Below are 19,916 nucleotides of genomic sequence, written 5' to 3' on the forward strand. Positions count from 1 at the left end.
AGTATAGTATCTTTTAGAAAACCCTCCAGGATTTTACCCACAGTTGAGGTTAAACTTACTGGCCTATAATTTCCAAGTTCAGTTTTTGTCCCCTTTTTGAATATTGGCACCACATTTGCTATACGCCAGTCCTGTGGTACAGACCCTGTTATTATGGAATCTTTAAAGATTACAAATAATGGTCTATGACTGTGCTTAATTCCTGCAGTACTCGGGGGGTGTATCCCATCCGGGCCCGGGGATTTGTCAATTTTAGTGATTTTTAGACGCCGCCGTACTTCCTGCTGGGTTAAGCAGGTGACATTTAACAGAGAATTTTTATCCCTGATCATGTTATCCGTCATGGGATTTTCTTGTGTAAACACTGTTGAAAAAAAGTCATTTAGCATATTGGCTTTTTCCTCATCCTCATCCACCATTTCACCCAGACTATTTTTAAGGGGGCCAACACTATCATTTTTTAGTTTCTTACTATTTATGTAGTTAAAGAATATTTTGTGATTATTTTTACTTTCTCTGTCAATGAGTCTCTGTCTCAATCTTTGCTGTCTTGATTTGCTTTTTACAGAATTTATTTAATCTTCTGTATTTAGTTAATGCCTCATCACTACCTATTTGCTTTAATTCGCTAAATGCTTTATTTTTGTTCCTTATTGCGCCCCTTACAGCTCTATTTAGCCATAGTGGTTTCTTCCTATTTCTCGCATGTTTATTCCCATACGGTATATATTGTGCACAGGTCATACTCAGGATGCTAATAAACGTCTCCCATTTTCTTTGTGTATTTTTATGTCTCAGGATATCGTCCCAGTTAATTCCACCAAGATCATCTCTCATCCGTTGGAAATTTGCTTTCCTGAAGTTTAGTGTCCTTGTAACCCCTCTACTACACTTCTTATTAAAGGATACATGAAAACTTATTAATTTGTGATCACTGTTACCCAAGTGACCCCCAACCCTTACATTTGATATGCAGTCTGGCCTGTTGGTTAATATTAGGTCTAGCAGTGCCCCCCCTCTTGTTGGGTCCTGAACCAGTTGTGAAAGGTAATTGTCTCTCATAGTAGTCAAAAACCTATTACCTTTGCTGGAACTGCAGGTTTCTGTTCCCCAATGTATTTCAGGGTAGTTGAAGTCCCCCATAATAATGACTTCTCCTTGAGTCGCAGCTTCATCTGTTTGCTTTATGAGGATATTCTCTGTTGCTTCCATTATTTTTGGAGACTTATAACAAACCCCTATCAGTAATTTATTATTTTTCCCCCCTCCCCTTATCTCTACCCACAGGGACTCTACATTTTCATTAGATTCATATATATTATCACGAAGGATGGGTTTTAAGGATGATTTAACATATAAACACACGCCTCCCCCTAGCTTATTTGTTCGGTCATTTCTGAACAGACTATAGCCCTGTAAATTAACCGCCCAGTCGTGGCTCTCGTCCAGCCATGTCTCAGATATCCCCACCATGTCATAATTATGTTCCAACAACATTAACTCCAATTCCTCCATTTTGTTGGCAAGGCTTCTGGCATTAGTATACATGCACTTTATGTATCTCTCTGTACCTCTATTCTTTCTTAAATTATTAACTGTTCTAACCCCACCTCCCATGCTACCGCCCCCCCCCCCCCAATTTCATTATTTGTGCCCAGGTCTCTAGCTGCACTGTCTTCCCCTCCTGTAAAAGGAATACCCTCCCCCCCGTCCCTAGTTTAAACACTCCTCCAACCTTCTAGCCATTTTCTCCCACAGCACAGCTGCACCCTCCCCATTGAGGTGCAGCCTGTCCCTAGCGTAGAACCTGTAGCCAACTGAGAAGTCGGCCCAGTTCTGCAGGAACCCAAACCCCTCCTTCCTACACCAATTCCTGAGCCACTTATTAACCTCCCTAATCTCCCGTTGCCTCTCTGGCGTGGCACGTGGTACAGGAAGTATTTCCGAAAATACCACCTTGGAGGTCCTTGCTTTAAGCTTACAGCGTAATTCCCTAAAATCATCTTTAAGGACCTTCCACCTACCTCTAACTTTGTCATTTGTGCCAATGTGCACAATGACCGCTGGATCCTCACCAGCCCCTCCCAGTAATCTGTCAACCCGATCAGCGATGTGTCGGACTCGAGCGCCAGGTAGGCAGCACACCGTTCGATGATCCCTGTCTTTGTGACAGATTGCCCTATCTGTTCCCCTAATAATTGAGTCTCCCACTACCAGAACCTGTCTGGCCTGCCCTGCTCTCCTATTTCCCCCCTTACTGGAGCAGACACTCCTCCGGCTTTCAGAGGACGTGCCTTGCTGCAGCAGTGCTACTCCTGCACTAACACTCCCCTCATCTGCCAACTTAGCAAACTTATTGGGGTGTGCCAGATCAGGACTAGCCTCCCTGGTGCTCTTCCCTCTACCCCGCCTTCTAACTGTCACCCAGCTAGCTGCTTCATTGTCCTGCAGCTCCAACCTAGCATCCCCCCCCTCATCTATCCCATTGAGCGTCTGCTCAGTGAGCAGAAGACTCCTTTCCATATTGTCTATGGATCTCAGTGTTGCCAGCTGCACATTTAGATCCAGTATCTGGGCTTCCAAATGCACAACGTGCTCACATCTTGCACAGCAGTATGCACCCTCAACTGGCTGTTCAAGAATTTCATACATGCGGCATGACATGCACTGGATGGCATTGGCAATAGTGGAGCACATCCTAATGGGGATTGCACCAGACAATAAGATAAGCAAAAATAAATTAAAAAAAAAAAAAAAAAAAAAAGTATTAATATAATATAACAGCAATTCAGTAAGACCTCCCTTGGAAACTCCCTGAATCCAAAGTCACAGAATCTCAAGTCACACACTTACCACAGTTCGCACTTACGCTCAGGTCACACTCCGCTCGTTCACACTCGCTCAGGTAGAAGATTTAAAAGGTTTTTTTTTTTTTTCCCTTTCAGCAGCACACCACCTTGCTGCTCAATGCACTTCCAAAAGGAGTTGAGCCCCAACCAGCTGCCCCTTATAAACCCTTAATTACTGTATGAACTCCCACCCTTAATTAACCCCTTGTGAATATAGTTACACCTCAAGATTTAAATGCAATATAGTTAACCCTTAAAACAGATAGTAAAATAAGAGATTAACCCTGTAGAGAGAAAAAAATAGGTTAAACAAGCCCCCAAGCCCCCCAAAATTTGAACAGGTAGAAAGCACTCAGCAACCTACAATTCAGCAACTCACACAGGTATTTGTTATAGGTTTTCCAAACACCTCTTCACAGAATCTCAAGTCACACACTTACCACAGTTCGCACTTACGCTCAGGTCACACTCAGCTCGTTCACACTCGCTCAGGTAGAAGATTTAAAAGTTTTTTTTTTTGTTTTTTTTCCCTTTCACCAGCACACCACCTTGCTGCTCAATGCACTTCCAAAAAAGCACTTCCTTGCTTGGCAAGGTAAACGCTCAGTAAGTGGTCACAGAACTCGGCCCCTAGGACACAGGGTCAGAGTCCCTCTGGACCTACTAAACGTTCAGCGTCGCAACTGCGGATGCCCCTAATTGACGCTGGCGACTGTGGAGTGTGGACCAGGTGCACCGTGGCGTACAGACCAAGCCACCACTTGGCATTGATGCCAGTCTCTGATTCTGCCTCCTACTTGCACCTCAGCCTGGGCGCTAACAGACTAGGTTACACAACACATGTGTACCAAGGGTAGGGGTTTCATATGAGTCATTCACCTGAGACAACCATTCATGCATACAACACTCACTCCACATGGTCTATAATCCTGTTCTATATTAGCCTGGCCATGCGAAAACTTTATAGTTGCAGCCTTCCGGGACCTTCCTGGTGGTCGAATCGGAGCAGCAACAGGACCTGAGCATGTGACCTCCTCCAATGAGAGGTCGCTCCACGGGCATGCTAGTAGGAGAAAAGCAGGACTTCGTTCCAGGAGTGTCTGCTCACCTCTGACTCATGCATGATACAATAGCTGAGCCTGGAGGAGCAACCAGACGCCTAGCATTAGCCTGGGCAAGACGCTGGGACCGATGTCTCTGCTGAGCAGGAACCTCTGTGGCTGCAGAAGAATGGGAGACCGCAGAGGACATGGCTTGAGATTCCCCCTGTGCAGTGGCGGGAACTCGACGCCTAAGGGCCCCGTCACACATAGCGACTCACCAGTGATCCTGACAACGATATCAAGTTGTCATGATTGCTGGTGTGTCGCTACATGATCGCTGGTGAGCTGTCAAACAGGCAGCTTCACCAGCGATGCCGAGCGGTCACGTCGCTGTGTATGTTAGTTACCAGCGCGCTGATAACTAAGGTACACATCGAGTTTCCAAGCAGCGTGTGTCACTTAGAAACCCGATGTGTACCTTGGTTACCAGCTCCATGCATCAGTGCGCTGGTAACTAAGGTACACATCGGGTTTCTAAGCACCTTGGTTACCAGTACGCTGGTTGTTGTTCTCCCGCCTGCCACACGCAGCGATGCGTGCTGGCCAGTGGGAGACCAACAACCCACAAAAAGTCCTGACCTTTCATCAGGATAGCTGTCACACACTTCAAATATGAGAGGCCTAGAGCAGTTTGCAAAAGAAGAGTAGTCCAAAATGTCAGCTTGTAGATGGTTATAGGAAGCAATTGATTGCAGTTATTTATCCCAAATAGTGTGCAAATAAATATTAGCCTTAGGGTGCTAACAATTTTCTCCGGCCCATTTAGGGGGTTGTGTGTGAAATTATGTCCAATTTGGCTACTTTTCTCTGTTTTTTGTGTTGTTCATATACACTACAGAGATACACATATTTTGTTATAAACTTGTTTAATTGCAATAATTTTCTGAGAAAAATACTTAATTTTCTGAAATAATTTAAAGGGTGCCAAACTCTTTCAGCTATAACTTTATATGGTCTCCTCCTCCCGATTAGGTTCAAGATTCTGAGGGTCAAGTTCATTCCCTGCAAAGGTCTTATGATTGTGCTCAGATGGATCCAGTTAAGGTACTTTCCGTCCTTGGTTGGATATAACCAACTAATTGTAAAGCTTTTACAGAGGTTTTTTTTCGGGTATGCTCTTTTTCATCTTAAGTTGATTAAGAACTTCTTGGTCTTAGTCAAACCTCTTACTGATTTGACCAAGAAGGGTACAATTTTTTCCTCTTGGTCCACTGAGGCTGTGTATGCTTTTGCTGCCCTCAAGACAGCTTTCTCTAAAGCTCCTGTCCTCAGTCAACCCAATGTTGATTTCTCTGACATTTATTCCTGATAGTAACAATGTTGAGGGGGAAAATTTGCCTGACAAGAAGCATGAGGGGGAGCAGGTGTTGGGTTCCAGATGTGTCAGATGTTGATGGCAACATCACGTTAAATGGAAAGGTTTCTGTTCAAAGGATATTGCCGGGGTTGATGCAAAAGATTTGCATGCGGTTCTCCTAATGAGGGGGCTATGTCAGCACCATCAGCGGTTGAGGATCTCTTCGGGGCCAGTGGCTCCTTGTAAAAGGGAGAAGTGGGGGTAATGTCATGCTCCTGAAATCGATCCCTTGAGCATGTGTTCTGTAGTTGGCTTCTCTTATTGCCGAGCCACAGGAGATGCATCTTTTCTCTGCGTGTTTGGGTTCTGCTGTTCTGACTGCAGTCAGTCTAGCTTAACACAGGTGTTTTCATTTGTCTGCCTATTACTTTTTGGGTGCATCCTTATTTTCTGTCCCCCAGCTGGACTAATTTATAATCCTTAGTCCTTTGATAGACAGCACACCCTAGTTACTTTTTCTCCGTCGCACAAGTACGCCATGGCGTACCGGTCTTTCCTGTCGTTCAAGTATGCCGAGTTGGTGAGCTTCCCCTTTACAAGGAATTTGTTGGGTCAGGGTAGGAAAAATAATGGACGCCCATTCTCTAACATGTTCGTGTAGAGAGCATTTACGTTATTTGGTTTGTGACTGTTTCCTAGGCAAACGTCCCATATGACGACCCATCCCAGGTCTAGCTTCAGAGCGTAGGGAGAGTCATGAGGATCATTTTTCTGCTTCCTCACCTTGTGGACTCTGATAATATCTCTCCCCAGCAAAAGGATCAACTTGGCTTGAGGAATGAGTGCGGGAATGAGATGAGCTATGCTTCTCAAGTGAGGATGATGTAGAGCTGCTTCTGGTTTGGGGATTTCTTTTCTATTGTTCGGGATAGAATTATGCTCAATTACTGTAGGAAGGGGTAAGGATGTCTGCCCATTCAGGGATTCGATTTGATAACCTGTGGGTTTTCTCCCAGATTCTTCACTCACGTCTGTGCATGTTTTAAGTTAGTAGGATGAGCGGAGTACCTCGATTTTAAAGATGTCATAGAAAGCTGAGCTGGCAAGTGATTACTTTGATCATTGAGGATAGTATAGAGTTAAACCACCTTTTCTCTGTGACCTGTAGGGTAAACTGTAACAAGACAGATCTTTAAGCAGGATTTGTTACTAAGACCTTGTCTGCAAACTTGACTGCACTGGGTGACACTTCGGGAGGTGCGCTGTCTTTCTCCTCCCCGCCGTGCTCTGTAGGTTGGTCTATGGGTAAGGGAGATTCTACGGTCTTTAAGTGATTTTTCAAAAAAAAATTCCTGCACTTTTGTAGTGGGTGAGGCCATTTATGCCGGGCACACTCCCCTGTCTGGGTCCTGTGTCAGTGACCCTTCGGTTCCTGCTGTACTGTGGGTCTTGTGTGATGAATCTGTAGAATACACATTTGTTTTGTGGTAGAGTAGACGTTCGTGTGAACACTGTCAGAGAGCAAGGTCCTAGCGAAAAGGGCTATTTAAGCACACGTCAAGGTAAATTCCAAATTCACTGCACACTCAATAAAAGTTGCAAAAAAGCTTTATTAAAGTACATACATAAAAGATTGGGAGCAGTTGGTGGCTGGTACAAATAAGCGACTATATATTATAATACTACGACATTCCAGGTCTTAATCATTTAGTCGCTGTTTTGACAGTAAGGTGTCATGTGGAAGGAGGGAATTCCCTTAAAGATTTCAAATTTGTGGTACTGTGACCTTGATAGACGAGTGGTAGCGTGACCTGAATTGCTGGTTAAGATTAGCGGCGCTCCCACGCCTTGCTGGTGATGGTCATCAAGGTCACAGTATCCGGGATGGGTCGAAATGTCGTAGTATTATAATATATACTCGATTTTTTGTACCAGCTACCATGTTCTCCCAATCTTTTATGTATTAACTTCAATAAATCTTTTTTGCAATGTATACTTAAGAGTATGCAGTGAATTTAGAATTTACACATTCATTTTGTGCACAGCAATAGGTGAGCCTCTGGGGTTACGGACTGGAGCAGGCTTTTCTGTTCTTGAGTTGACAGGATCTATGGTGGAAAGGTCAAAGCTGGGATTCATTCCTCATCTTGGCCTGCTGGCGCACAAAGTCTACGAAGAAGCAGAATGGAGGGAACAGCACATTGTGACAGTGTTTGTAATCTGAACCCCGGTTGATACATTTCTCTTGCAAGCTGTAAGGTACTGTAATTTCTTCACTATTGGTTTGATGTTCCTGGCAGTGTCTAGGGACGTGAAGCCTAGCAGGTCTCCTTCAGTCTTGGCGATTTGGAGTTCTACCAAGAAGTCGCTCAATTCTCTTAACATGTGAAAGTTCTTATTAGGGATCTTAGGAAAGTCTTCAAACCTTTAAAAGAGGAATTCTTTTATCATCTGTGAGGAGCTGTAGCACTCATCGAGCCTCTTCTATAACATGTACAAGTCTTTGCACGGGTGGTTGATATTAATATCTCTGATGCGTTTTGTGTGTTCTGCTAATTCATTTCCTAGCCACTTAACCAAGATGTAGGTCTCTTCACTGGCAGAGATGTACAGGCCAGCAGTGGTGTTTCTGAAGGAAGCTCTCCACGCTCTTTAACTTTCAGGACTGTCAAACTTTGAGAGACCTTTGGTGAGTAACTCACGGCATGCAAAGCACTTGAGAAAAGCTGGTAGCTCTTGATCTCTGAGAGAGCGATTTGGATGCGCGTCACTGTGGTGAGGTCTCAGTGAGCTATTGTTACCGTAAAACACGTTATCGCCGCGATAGTTGCTATCAGAGTCTTCTATCTTGAAAGTTTGCTGTGTACTAGGAATCGTCAGGCTTGGGTGTATGTTGCACTGATTGTAAGGCTATGTACACACATATTGGCAACAGAAATCCCATAAATATGTAGAGGTGTGGGCCGAACTGGGGGTGGTGGTCCCTCTTCTTACCGCGCAGAGATAAAAACAGAGACAAGATGGAGGCAAGTTCAGGGTGCAACAGGTCCAAGCTTTATTCTCTGGCCGTCCACTTGACAGCCTTCACAGTATACCGCACTTCCAAGCAATACACTTTACTTAGATTCCCTTGTCGGCCCTCCGTTTTCCAGAGCCGCTTCTCACACCGTACTTTATGCTAGGGACGTGTCTGCACACACCGTCCCCTCCTCACTCGTCGACGCTCCTGACAGGTCCGTCACTGTGGCCGCCTTAGGCCTGTAAACCAACAGCACTTCCACTGATCAGTCGTCGTGTCAAATACGGTGTCTCACACCCAGTGCCTCGTCCCTTCTGCGGTTCTTCCTTCAGGACCACCCCCCTGACGTTCTCTCTCCTCAGTCCCCCTGGTTTAGATTCTCCTCACAGCGCACAGACTGTCGCAGTCCTCCTGTCACTGGAGCTCCCCCTGGGGACTGGAACCTTCTGGAACCCTCCCTCAGTATTTATAGCTCTCCCGGTCCCCTGTCACTGTAACCCTCGCCCCCCATGACCAACGGTTTCTAAAGCCCTAAGCTGTTGTCAAGTCCTTTGCGCACACTCCTCCCTGCCATCTAATGGTCAACCCAAGGTACTGCACGTCCACTACACTTTCCTAGCTGTTTCCCCACTGTAATAACTGACACCTACCTACACTGTGCAAACCTTTCCTTCTTCACTCTGACTAGTCCGTCCGTCCGTCCGGTCACCTTCCCTACACTTATAAGGTGATGAGGAGACAAGGGACCACCCAGCTCCAACACCATATGCGCAAGCTCAAAGACTTGTATTGATAACAGGAGAAGCAAAAGAGCACGCAGTCAATTTTATATAGAAAAATGCAAAAGTTTTTTATTAAATGCAACAATCTAGGACAAAATGACAAAGAAGTGCTCATGAATAATTGTGGACAATATGTCCCATGAAACCTCCTCTCACATACCCGTAGATGGAAAACCCAGTAGCGATGCACATGGGAAACATATCCTATCTCAATCAAGATGCCATATCAGCATCTAAAGGGTAAATCACTGCAACAGCGGTCACATAATAGGAAATAAGAAATGCCTGCTAGCAATAGTAGTAAAAAAAAAAAAAAAAGTGTGCCCAATGCTAGTTAGATCCTGAAGCTGCAGACAGAGACCCATGGAGCCGCATACCTGGGAGGGGAAGGAGAGGAGATTCAGCAGTGAGGCCTCCGATGCGCGTTTCACGACATCCCCCGCCGTTTTACCAAGGAGGAGAGTAGTAATGGAAGTCCCAGTAGGGCCTTCAAATAGCCCTTGACCCCGATCACATGACCGGCGTCTACCAATAATAATGGCACTTGCGGCGCATGCGCCATGGCATCTGCAGGTCCAGCACTGTAGCACGGCGTCACACACACTGCGCACGCGCCGGGAAACCCGGAGCAGAGCGCACCGTGCTGAAAGACGGCGGCCACAGCGTGGAGCCACACACAACATGGCGATGCGCACGGCCACAAATAAACAGTGAATCTAAGGAACAGATGTATATAGCCTAAAATCAGGAATCCATAGGGGGCTTAATAGTATATAGATTAAAGCAGTGTCACAGTACTATACTGCATACAACATAGACAAGGGCCACCGCACTACATGCAATATAATAAATATACATCAAAGACAATGAATATTAATTTTGTAAATAGACAACCTCTGAGAATATATAGCAGTACAAAAGGATGAATTAAGATAGTAAGTACATAAAATAAGTACATAAGCCGCACCATAAGGCGGATTCATTAAGATGTAAAGTCAACAGAGGGGCAAATAACCACATATATAAATATATTATAGATAAAGCATATTGCCAGATGACGGATCTATAAAGGCATCCATAGATATACTTGATTGCAGAAAATAATACATCAGATCCGCTGTATAGGGCTAGTTCAAGACCAGACAGGTACACGTTGAATGATAACTAAGAAAGTAGGAAAAAAAAACAAAACATTTTTTTTAAAAACAAGTGAAATAAAAATAAGAGAAAAATTAAAAACATCCACTGCTGAGCAGCATGGGAGATATAGAGTCATGCGGGCACAGCAAAAAAGGAAGAGAACTATGTCGCACATATCCCTTTATATCAATTCCGGGCATAAAAGGAGGAAAAAGGAATATCACTTTAACCAAAGAGGAAGAAAAAGAAGGGAGAAAAAAAGAAAAAATATCAAATTAACTAAGGGATTATAAAAATGGGGTAAAACTTAAAGACTCATTCAGTCCTCTAGGGCTCATGGTGTCCAATTGGACGATCCACTTCACCTCCATTTGCCCAAGGACTTTTTTGTAGTCCCCACCCCTTATACCCATATGTAACGCATCAATCCCCCTAATTATTAGCAGCCCCGCATCACTATTATGATGCGCCCGAAAGTGTCGGGGAATGGTTTTAAGTTCTATAGTTTGTACCAATGTCCTGCGTTGCTCCACCTTCAGCTCCTTGGATGGTACGAGGGAATTTAAAATCAAACAACGGATATCATGTGGCACGTCAAATGTCATCTATTACGCCACTTGCCCATGCCCTAAAATCTATGTGGGCCTAACCACGAGGGAGCGAGTACGTGAACATGTACAGGACATCGGATGCGGTCCTGGCTGCACCAATCCTATAGAACTTAAAAGCATTCCTCGACACTTTCGGGCACATCATAATAGTGATGCGGGCTGCTAAAAATTAGGGGGATTGATGCGTTACATATGGGTATAAGGGGTGGGGACTACAAAAAAGTCCTCGGGCAAATGGAGGTGAAGTGGATTGTCCAATTGGACACCATGAGCCCTAGAGGACTGAATGAGTCTAAGTTTTACCCCATTTTTATAATCCCTTAGATATTTTTTCTTTTTTTCCCCCTTTTTTTTCTTCCTCTTTGGTTAAAGTGATATTCCTTTTTCCTCCTTTTATGCCCGGAATTGATATAAAGGGGTATGTGCCACATAGTTCTCTTCCTTTTTTGGTGTGCCCGCATGACTCTATATCTCCCATGCTGCTCAGCAGTGGATGTTTTTAATTTTTCTCTTGTTATTTTATTTCACTTGTTTAGTTATCATTCAACGTGTACCTGTCTGGTCTTGAACTAGCCCTATACAGCGGATCTGATGTATTATTTTCTGCAATCAAGTATATCTATGGATGCCTTTATAGATCCGTCATCTGGCAACATGCTTTATCTATGATATATTTATATATGTGGTTATTTGCCCCTCTGTTGACTTTACATCTTAATGAATCCGCCTTATGGTGCGGCTTATGTACTTACCATCTTAATTCATCCTTTTGTACTGCTATATATTCTCAGAGGATGTCTAGTTACAAAATTAATATTCATTGTCTTTGATGTATAGTTATTATATTGCATGTAGTGCGGTGGCCCTTATCTATGTTGTATGCAGTATAATACTGTGACACTGCTTTAATCTATATACTATTAGGCCGCCTATGGATTCCTGATATTAGGCTATATACATCTGTTCCTTTGATTCACTATTTGTGGCCGTGCGCATCGCCATGTTGTGTGTGGCTCCACGCTGTGGCCGCCGTCTTTCAGCACGGTGCGCTCTGCTCTGGGTTTCCCGGCGCGTGGGCAGTGTGTGTGACGCCGTGCTACAGTGCTGGACCTGCAGACGCCATGGCACATGCGCCGCAAGTGCCATTATTATTGGTAGACGCCAGTCATGTGACCGGGGTCAAGGGCTATTTGAAGGCCCTACTGGGACTTCCATTACTACTCTCCTCCTTGATAAAGCGGCGTGGGACTTCGCAAAACGCGCGTCGGAGGCCTCAATGCTGAACCTCCACTCCTTCCCTTCCCAGGTAAGCGGCTCCATGGGTCTCTGTCTGCAGCTTCAGGATCTAACTAGCATTGGGCACACTTTTTTTTACTACTATTGCTAGCAGGCATTTCTTATTTCCTATTCCGTGACCGCTGTTGCAGTGATTTACCATTTTGATGCTGATATGGCATCTTGATTGAGATAGGCTATGTTTCCCATGTGCATCGCTAATGGGTTTTCCATTTAGGGGTATTTGAGAGGTTGTTTCATGGGACATATTGTCCACAATTATTCATGAGCACTTCTTTGTCATTTTGTCCTAGATTGTTGTATTTAATAAAAAACTTTTGCATTTTTCTATATAAAATTGACTGCGTGCTCTTTTGCTTCTCCTGTTATCAATATATGTACACACATATGCAGAAAAAAAAACGGACTTCTTCCCAGGAAAGACGCACGTTTTTTAATGCTTTTTTGAGTGTTTTTTCCGCTTTTTTTGCGTTTTACAGGAGCATCCTCCAGCTCATAGAATATAGTGAGAAATGCGGATTTTTCCGCAAAATGAATGAACATGCTGCGTGTTTTGCAGTGATGCGTTTTTTTGCGGTAAAAAAACGCATCATGTGCACAAAAATTGCGGAATTCATTAAAAAGAATCGGATGCTTCTGGTATGCGATTTTGAAGCGTTTTTACCAGGAAAAATGTGAAAAAAACGCTTACGTGAGTACACAGCCTAATAGGTGGATGGAGTTACCTTCTTGCTTGACATGAGTTGATTGATGGATGAGGGTCGATGACTCAGTGGCAAAATTTTGACGCTAACGATCGGCAGGGTTTGGTCTCGCTCTTGGAGCTGAATGTAAGTAGTCATCTAATGAATGGAGTGTGCTGTAGCACATAGTCTGAAGTGCATTGTGAGATATCACGATGAGTAAGTTCGGGTCCGAGTCTTAAGCTGACACTTCTACTGTTGCAGCGTGCTGCTTCTCCTAAAGCTTGTACTTCAGCTTCTGCTGCTGCCGCTTCGGTGTTCACGGCGAGTTTTGCAAGGTCGGCTTCCTAAATATGCTTTTTCCTACTTTAATTTCAACTCCTGTTGCAAAGGCAGCTCTAACTTTGGAAGCTTCCGCATTCGCCCTGGCGATGGCAATTGCCGTGTTGCTCACAGACTTCCTTGAAGATGATGAGCTGACATGTGAGAGTGTTGCATAATCTTCAGATTCTCTATCTGACATTGTGTCTGTATGTGGCTTAAAGTGAATCTGTCACTCCATTTTAAGCCCTATCAGCTGCTGGCACCACCATGAGAGGCTTATCTACAGCATTCTGTAATGTTGTAGATAGGTCCCCGAGGTAACCAGAAAGATAAGGAAAAAAAAGTGTTAGCTTATACTCACCCCGGCGTTCGGTCTGATGGGTGTTGCCATCCCGTCCAGCGCCTCTCATCTTCATACGAAGATGTCCTCCTCCTTGCTTCTCCTTCGGCTCCTGCGCAGGCGTACTTTCTCTGCCCTGTTGAGGGCCGAGCAGAGTACTGTAGTGCGCAGGCGCCGGACCTCTCTGACCTTTCCCGGCGCACTTCAGCTGATAGGGCTAAAATGGGGTGACAGATTGCCTTTCACTGCTCTCTGTTAGAAGCCAGTGTCTGTACTTCAACCCCGTTTTATAGAAGTCGTTTTATTGTTTAGACACCCTCACTCTGTGCTTAAGAAGAATAGCTGTCTGTCAATTCAAACTCAACCCCCCTTCTTCAGCATCCATGAGGCCAAAACGGCTGCTGAAGAAGGGGGCAAGGCTAGTGCAGAGGCTGATGGGAAACTACAGAAGCCTTGATGAGCAAAGATTAAACAGCACAGTAACCAATGAAACGGGAAGTAAACAAGCTGTAATGAGAGAACATTGTCAACAGATAGTGCTGTTATTACAAAGCATAGTGAAACTGATTGTATGCATTTGTATGAAGGCATAAACATCATGATTTATGTTTTGCTGAGAAAAATAGGTGAATCTACATGAAAAACTTGTGTTTTGTGGCCCAAACCTTTTCAATAGAAGCTATTTTATTAAATAGAGTAGATAGTGAATCACATGTAGTAATGTAGGTGGTGTACATTATTTTACGTAATTGTCTGAGTAATTTTTTTAAGACTAACAATATTCAACAACAACATACATAACATTAATGACTATCAAAGGTAGAAAGCATGCAAGTCATGACAGGGAACACAGACTATAAAAATTATGCCTCTTTTATAGCACTATTAATAGCCTATATGAACCTCATGCATTGCTGTACGGTGATAGCTCTGTAAATCCGTACACTCTAAGAATTTTTTACTTGCCAATTTAAACAGTGACAATGACAAAAAGAAAAAAAAAAACATTATGTTTCTCTGTTTAAATTCAGGGTACAATTCAGGACCATTTTAATTTTGGACTTACTGCACTCCGCTATTTCTATCAGTTCCTGCTCCACCATGCTGCTCCATTCATTTACAGCAACAGTGAGGATGAATGGGATCAGGACTCTAGTCTTAGTGGGGGTCACAGAGGTGGGACCCCAAAGAGATCTGACCTCTATCACCTACCCTAGAGACAGATGATTTATTACTTTAGTAAGGAAACTTCATAAAAGTATACTACAAAATATTAATACAGTTCACCTTCTGCATGTAGATGTTCCATTAGGGTAATTTTTGAAGTCTGTTTTGTCAGAGACTGCATTGCCTTTATTGCACTAAATATATCAAAGTGATAAATTTAAAAAAAATCATGCAACACTTTTCCAACTTTTTCTTCAATCTTTACACCACCTCCATGCTGGAGAAAGAATTGTACCTTTTTAAAAATTTGCAATTCATAACTCTACTGGATACTAATTTCTTAGGGGCCCGTCACACATAGCGAGATCGCTGATTTTGTGACGCATCAGCGATCTCGCTGTGTGTGGCACGCATCAGCAACCGCCCCCCCCCCCCCCCGCCGGGTATCGCTGATCGTGCAGGAATGTCCTGGGCCATTTTTTGATCGTTGGTCTCCCGCTGGCCAGCACGCATCGCTGCATGTGGCAGCCGGAGACCAACGATCAGCGAGCTCCCAGGGCTGTAAGCAGACACTGGGAGCTGATATCCAAGGTAAACAGCGGGTAACTAAGTGCCGTGTGGGCTTAGTTACCCGATATTTACCTTGGATACCAGCTCTCAGCGAGAGCACGCTGGTATCCAAGGTACACAGCGGGTAACCAAGTGACGCGCTCGCTTAGTTACCTGATATTTACCTTGGATACCAGCGTCCTCGCTGGTCCTGATCGCTGGTGTGTCTGCCTGTGTGGCAGCTCACCAGTGATCATGTAGCGATGCACCAGCGATCCTGACCAGGTCGTATCGTTGTCAGGATCGCTGGTGCATCGTTTGGTGTGACGGGACCCTTAGCTATCCACACCCATTTCAGCACCAAGTGATGAGAGCATTATAAAAATAAATTACATGCAACAAAATTTCAGACCTTTTCATGACAAAAAAAACTGGCACAAAGGAGTCTGTACAAGAACAACAAAATACCGTACGTTATTAACTGCACTTGGTTGTTAAATAAGTTTGTTTCATACGCTTTCACAAATGAATCGCCTGTACCAGATATCATTCACCAAGGCAATAATCCTACTTCTCCCAATATCTCTGACTTAACACAAGAAGTACAGCTGCACCTGAGCAAATTAAATATTGATAAAGCCCTGGGGCCAAACGGTTTTCATTCATTCATTTTGAGAGAGTTGAGCTCAATAATTGACAGACCGCTGTATCTCATCTTCTTAACCTCTCTTGTAGCACAGTCCGTGCCACAAGATTGGGTGATGGCTCATATGGTGTCGATATTTAAGAAAGGTAAGAAGGTGGATCTGTGGCGCCCCTGAGGCTCAGTCGCCACAGAGGTACTGCACCGTCTCCTAAGGTGTAGTGCCCCACCATCCGGGTAAGGTGGGAACTCCTTTCGACACTCCAACACTCGCACCCCACACAACAGGGTAGTTTTGCACAACCACATTGAGGTGTCTCTCTCCTCCTAGACATTAGGAGTGCCTTGGTGGTTCCCTGCATGGAACACTGGATGTGCTGGGAGGTGGGTGGAGTTGAGATCCATATAAAAGAGTGGGAAGGTTTAGAATTACAGGTCAGTCTGACGGGAGGTCAGGCGGGAGTAAGACAGTCAGTCAGGAGAGTCTGAGGAGAAGGAGTGCTGCAGCTGCCTCAGTGATCTGAGCCAGCTGGCACGGGAAAGGAACAGAAGGAGAAAGATGTAGAACTGCAACCTAAGCTTCCATAAGAGAGAGAAAGAACAGTGCGGAACGAAGGAGTAGGAGAACAGAGAGGAGACGTGGGTTGGAAGATGAACCCTGCCTATAGGTTCTCAGTGCAAGGCCGGGGCCCGGTCCCCGAGGTTGTATGGACGCTTATGGTTCTGCAGCAGACACCGGTGGAGTAGTTGGCTGTAAATGCACTACTCCCCTCTAAGACTTTGGGCACAACAGCAACTGAATCGAGAGCCAGGACTCCTGAGAAGGGAGTCCCCGAGAGAGGCTACAGCTGTCTGCCATACGAGTAGAGTTGTTAGGAACACCTGACAGGAGGAACTCCAGAGTACGACGGTACCTGGAGTTCTTCACACCTTAAGGCACAATAGAGGAGTCGTTCAGGAAAGGTACATGTTGGCGGAGTGTTGGAGAGGAGCTTTCCATCTGGCTTGGAGGTTGGCTGAGTGTCTGACCCGGAGGACACGGCCCGGAGGCAGGCACCCTTGTGTACCGCAGACTGTGAGTAAAGCTTTGGAACTGCAAGCTTCGGTGTCCTCCATTCATTCTTGCGCCAACCCGCTCAGCACCACTACATCTGGGTACCATCCTTTACACTGCCTGCGCCTCTCCCCAATCATTACAACTGCACTGCCCTGGGACATCAGCCCTGCCTGTGGAGGGCTATACCATCATTGCTGCACCGCACCATCTGTCCCAGAGGATCTGTCTGCAGCGTCGGCTTAACACCTCCCTTGCCGAACACTACAGCTGGAGTCACGAACTATTCCATTTCATTAACTACATAATCGCCATTGGCTTGGGCGCCCAGGGCAACGGTCCGGGTCACCGCTGCTGTGACACATTCCCGACACCAGCCCGGTACCGAGTACCCCACAGCCCTGGGAGGGCGACCCAGATCCATGCAACTGCCATCCGGTAACTTTGACATCAGTGGTGTGCACAATTTTTTAAGATATTATAAGAGATGACCTGCAAAAGTATGTAATAGAGAACAGTATAATAACTCACAAGCTGCATGCTATAAATCACCTGCTGTGGCTCCATCGGTAGCTTTTGCTCCCTTCTGCAATGGCTGGTTGGCTCCCTCTGTGTTCGTCCACTCCAAGTTACTGTGATAACGTGGCAAGCACCTCTAATATCAACTTCCAAGGCCGGCTCAGGGAGCTATGTACTGCCTGAGTATTCAGTAATGCTACCACGTAGTTTTGGCTTCCACTTGGCTTAGCTCCAGCCCAGATGTCTGTTTATCATCTATTCTGCAAGTTTCTACTCCCAAGCTCAGTTATGCTAACATGGGTGCTGTTCATACAGTATGAGAAACAAATCATTAACATGATCGCTCAGTGTGCATAGAATAGCATTGTTCTCTGTGACACCGGACACCCTGCTGCTGGGAAGGATGATATTTGAGCAAATGACAGCTTTTTTGGATAGGTCTATTTAAACTGCTGCCTCTTAAGGCTAGGGTCATGCGACCATAGATTCTATCATCCAAGATAATCTGGTCAATTATACTAATGACGCTCTGATCAAACTCTGATCCAAGTTTGCTCAGAGTGCCAGCATAGTGTGATTCAATTCTCTAAGAGGAGAGAATCAGGGCACACTAAGGAAAAGAGGGAGAAAAAAAAAAAAAAAATGTCATCCGGGTACAGGCCGGTGATTTCCACGCACCCATAGACTTAAATGGGTGAGTGGCATGATGCACTATTTTTAAAATATTTTTTTAACAAAAGAACCATATTTGAAAATTTACTTATGGCAATATAGAAGTGGTATAATATAAAAAATGATTGTTTCTATGTGATTCATATCAATAAAAATTTATTAAAATGGAAGGGTGCTGAAAAGAAAATGGAGGGACGCAAATCAAATCATACACATGTGATTAAGGTAAGGCAAAATATACTGTATACCCATTCAATGCTGGAAAAACTTCACCTGACATATCAGACAGCGACATTTAACATGCATGCACTGGAAGCACGTCACAAACCATGGCCATTGGTGACCCTGTCACATGATTGCAGGGGCGCCGGTGGGTTGGCATGACAACCGGGTGTCTGGTTGTCATATCCTTTCTGCTATTATTGCCGCTTAGTGGCCGGCATTCATAGCAGATGAGCATTTCTGCTACACAGAGCAAGGCACAAGTGATCAAAATATCACAGCTTCAAGTCTCCTAAAGTGACTACTGTAGCATGAAAAAGTAAAAAAAAAAAAATAATTTTTTTTTTTAAAATATTAAAAAAAAATATAAAAAAAGTTTAAATCACTCCCTTTTACCCCATTCAAAGTAAAACAAGAAAATATGGGGAAAAAAAATACATATTTGCTATCGTCGAGTTCAGAAACGCCAGATCTTCTAAACTTGCCATTATTGTGCTGTACGTGTTTTTCATGGACTCAGACTTGTATCTGCTCTTGCCATCCATGGTGCCAGAAAAACACAGACAAGTAAATGCCACCATAAATTAAAACGGGTATGTGCTGGAAACATGGACATGTGAAGGAGGCCTAACTCAGCGTCACATCTACAGTGTTTAAAACAAAAACAGCCTAAAAACAACAAATGTCTCTCAGGAAATCACATAGAAACTAGTTACCTGAACGAAGAGATAATCAGATCCTGCAATGCTCGGTCCTCTGCAGACATTAACACATCTTCCTTGTTTCAGGCTCCTGGATATAGACAAAACAAAGGAAAACAAATCTCTAACTGAATGAAAGTTCCTCTTCACCTGCCTGTGGGGGAGGAGACACTGAATCTGCAGGTGTGTAGTGAATGTGAGAGGTAACCCAGCTCTGGAAACCTCATGTCTTTGTGATTATTCAGCAACCCAATCACCACTCCTCCAAGATGTAAGACAAAGGAGCTGCCCAGCTTGTGTTTGCGGTTTGTCCTCCTAACATATTTCCTTGGTGAACAAGCTATAACATGTAAACTGCACTTTTTTCCCCTCTGTAGAGAATATTATCAGATGTAATTTAAGATAAAAAAAAGTTTTCTGTGCAAAGGTCAGTGTAGCATTGAACATGATACAAGCATATGATACAGGCTGTTCGCTGGGATGGTGCAACAATAAGTCACAGGCCGAAACAGACTAAGGCCAGGATCACACATGGGAGAAACTCGGACGAGTCTCGCATCTTAATACCCGGCACTGCCGCTGCCACGCGTGAGCTTAGCGTGTGGCTGCATAGAAATACATGCAGCGGCACGCTCCGGTCCTGAGTGCTAAGGGCAGTGCTGGGTACTGACATGCGAGACTCGACCGAGTTTCTCGCAAGTCTGATCCCGGCTTAAAAGGGGTTGTCCACTACTAAGACAACCCCTTCTCATTGCTCCTTTTTGGCCCAGTTAAAATGAAAACACCTATTCTCACCTCTGGTGCCGGCGCCGTTCCAGCTGTGTCATGACTTGTGTCCCCAAGGCTCACGTGAGGTTGTTATGTCATGTGAGCCCTGCGCCCAATCAGCGCTGGCATAAATGTCTCCACCTTTGGACAAATCGAACACCAAGAGTTAGTCAGAGA

General features: G+C 44.6%; 1 protein-coding gene across 2 annotated transcripts in view; it reads right to left on the reverse strand.

Moving 5' to 3' along the window:
• LOC141096524 (probable tRNA methyltransferase 9B) overlaps positions 1 to 19,185 on the reverse strand; it is a 51,131-nt gene extending 31,946 nt beyond the window's left edge. Inside the window, exon 1 of one of the 2 annotated variants that reach the window (XM_073583203.1) lies at positions 18,987 to 19,185. In XM_073583203.1, coding sequence (XP_073439304.1) covers positions 18,987 to 19,036 — 50 coding nt within the window. In that variant the 5' untranslated portion in view covers positions 19,037 to 19,185. The remainder of the gene's footprint in view (positions 1 to 18,986) is intronic. The other variant, XM_073583205.1, reaches the window with a different exon arrangement.
• Between the last annotated feature and the right edge of the window lie 731 nt (positions 19,186 to 19,916).

This window comes from Dendrobates tinctorius, unplaced genomic scaffold (assembly GCF_039654945.1).
Source record: "Dendrobates tinctorius isolate UK_male_01 unplaced genomic scaffold, ASM3965494v1 ptg000075l, whole genome shotgun sequence".
Taxonomy (NCBI): domain Eukaryota; kingdom Metazoa; phylum Chordata; class Amphibia; order Anura; family Dendrobatidae; genus Dendrobates; species Dendrobates tinctorius.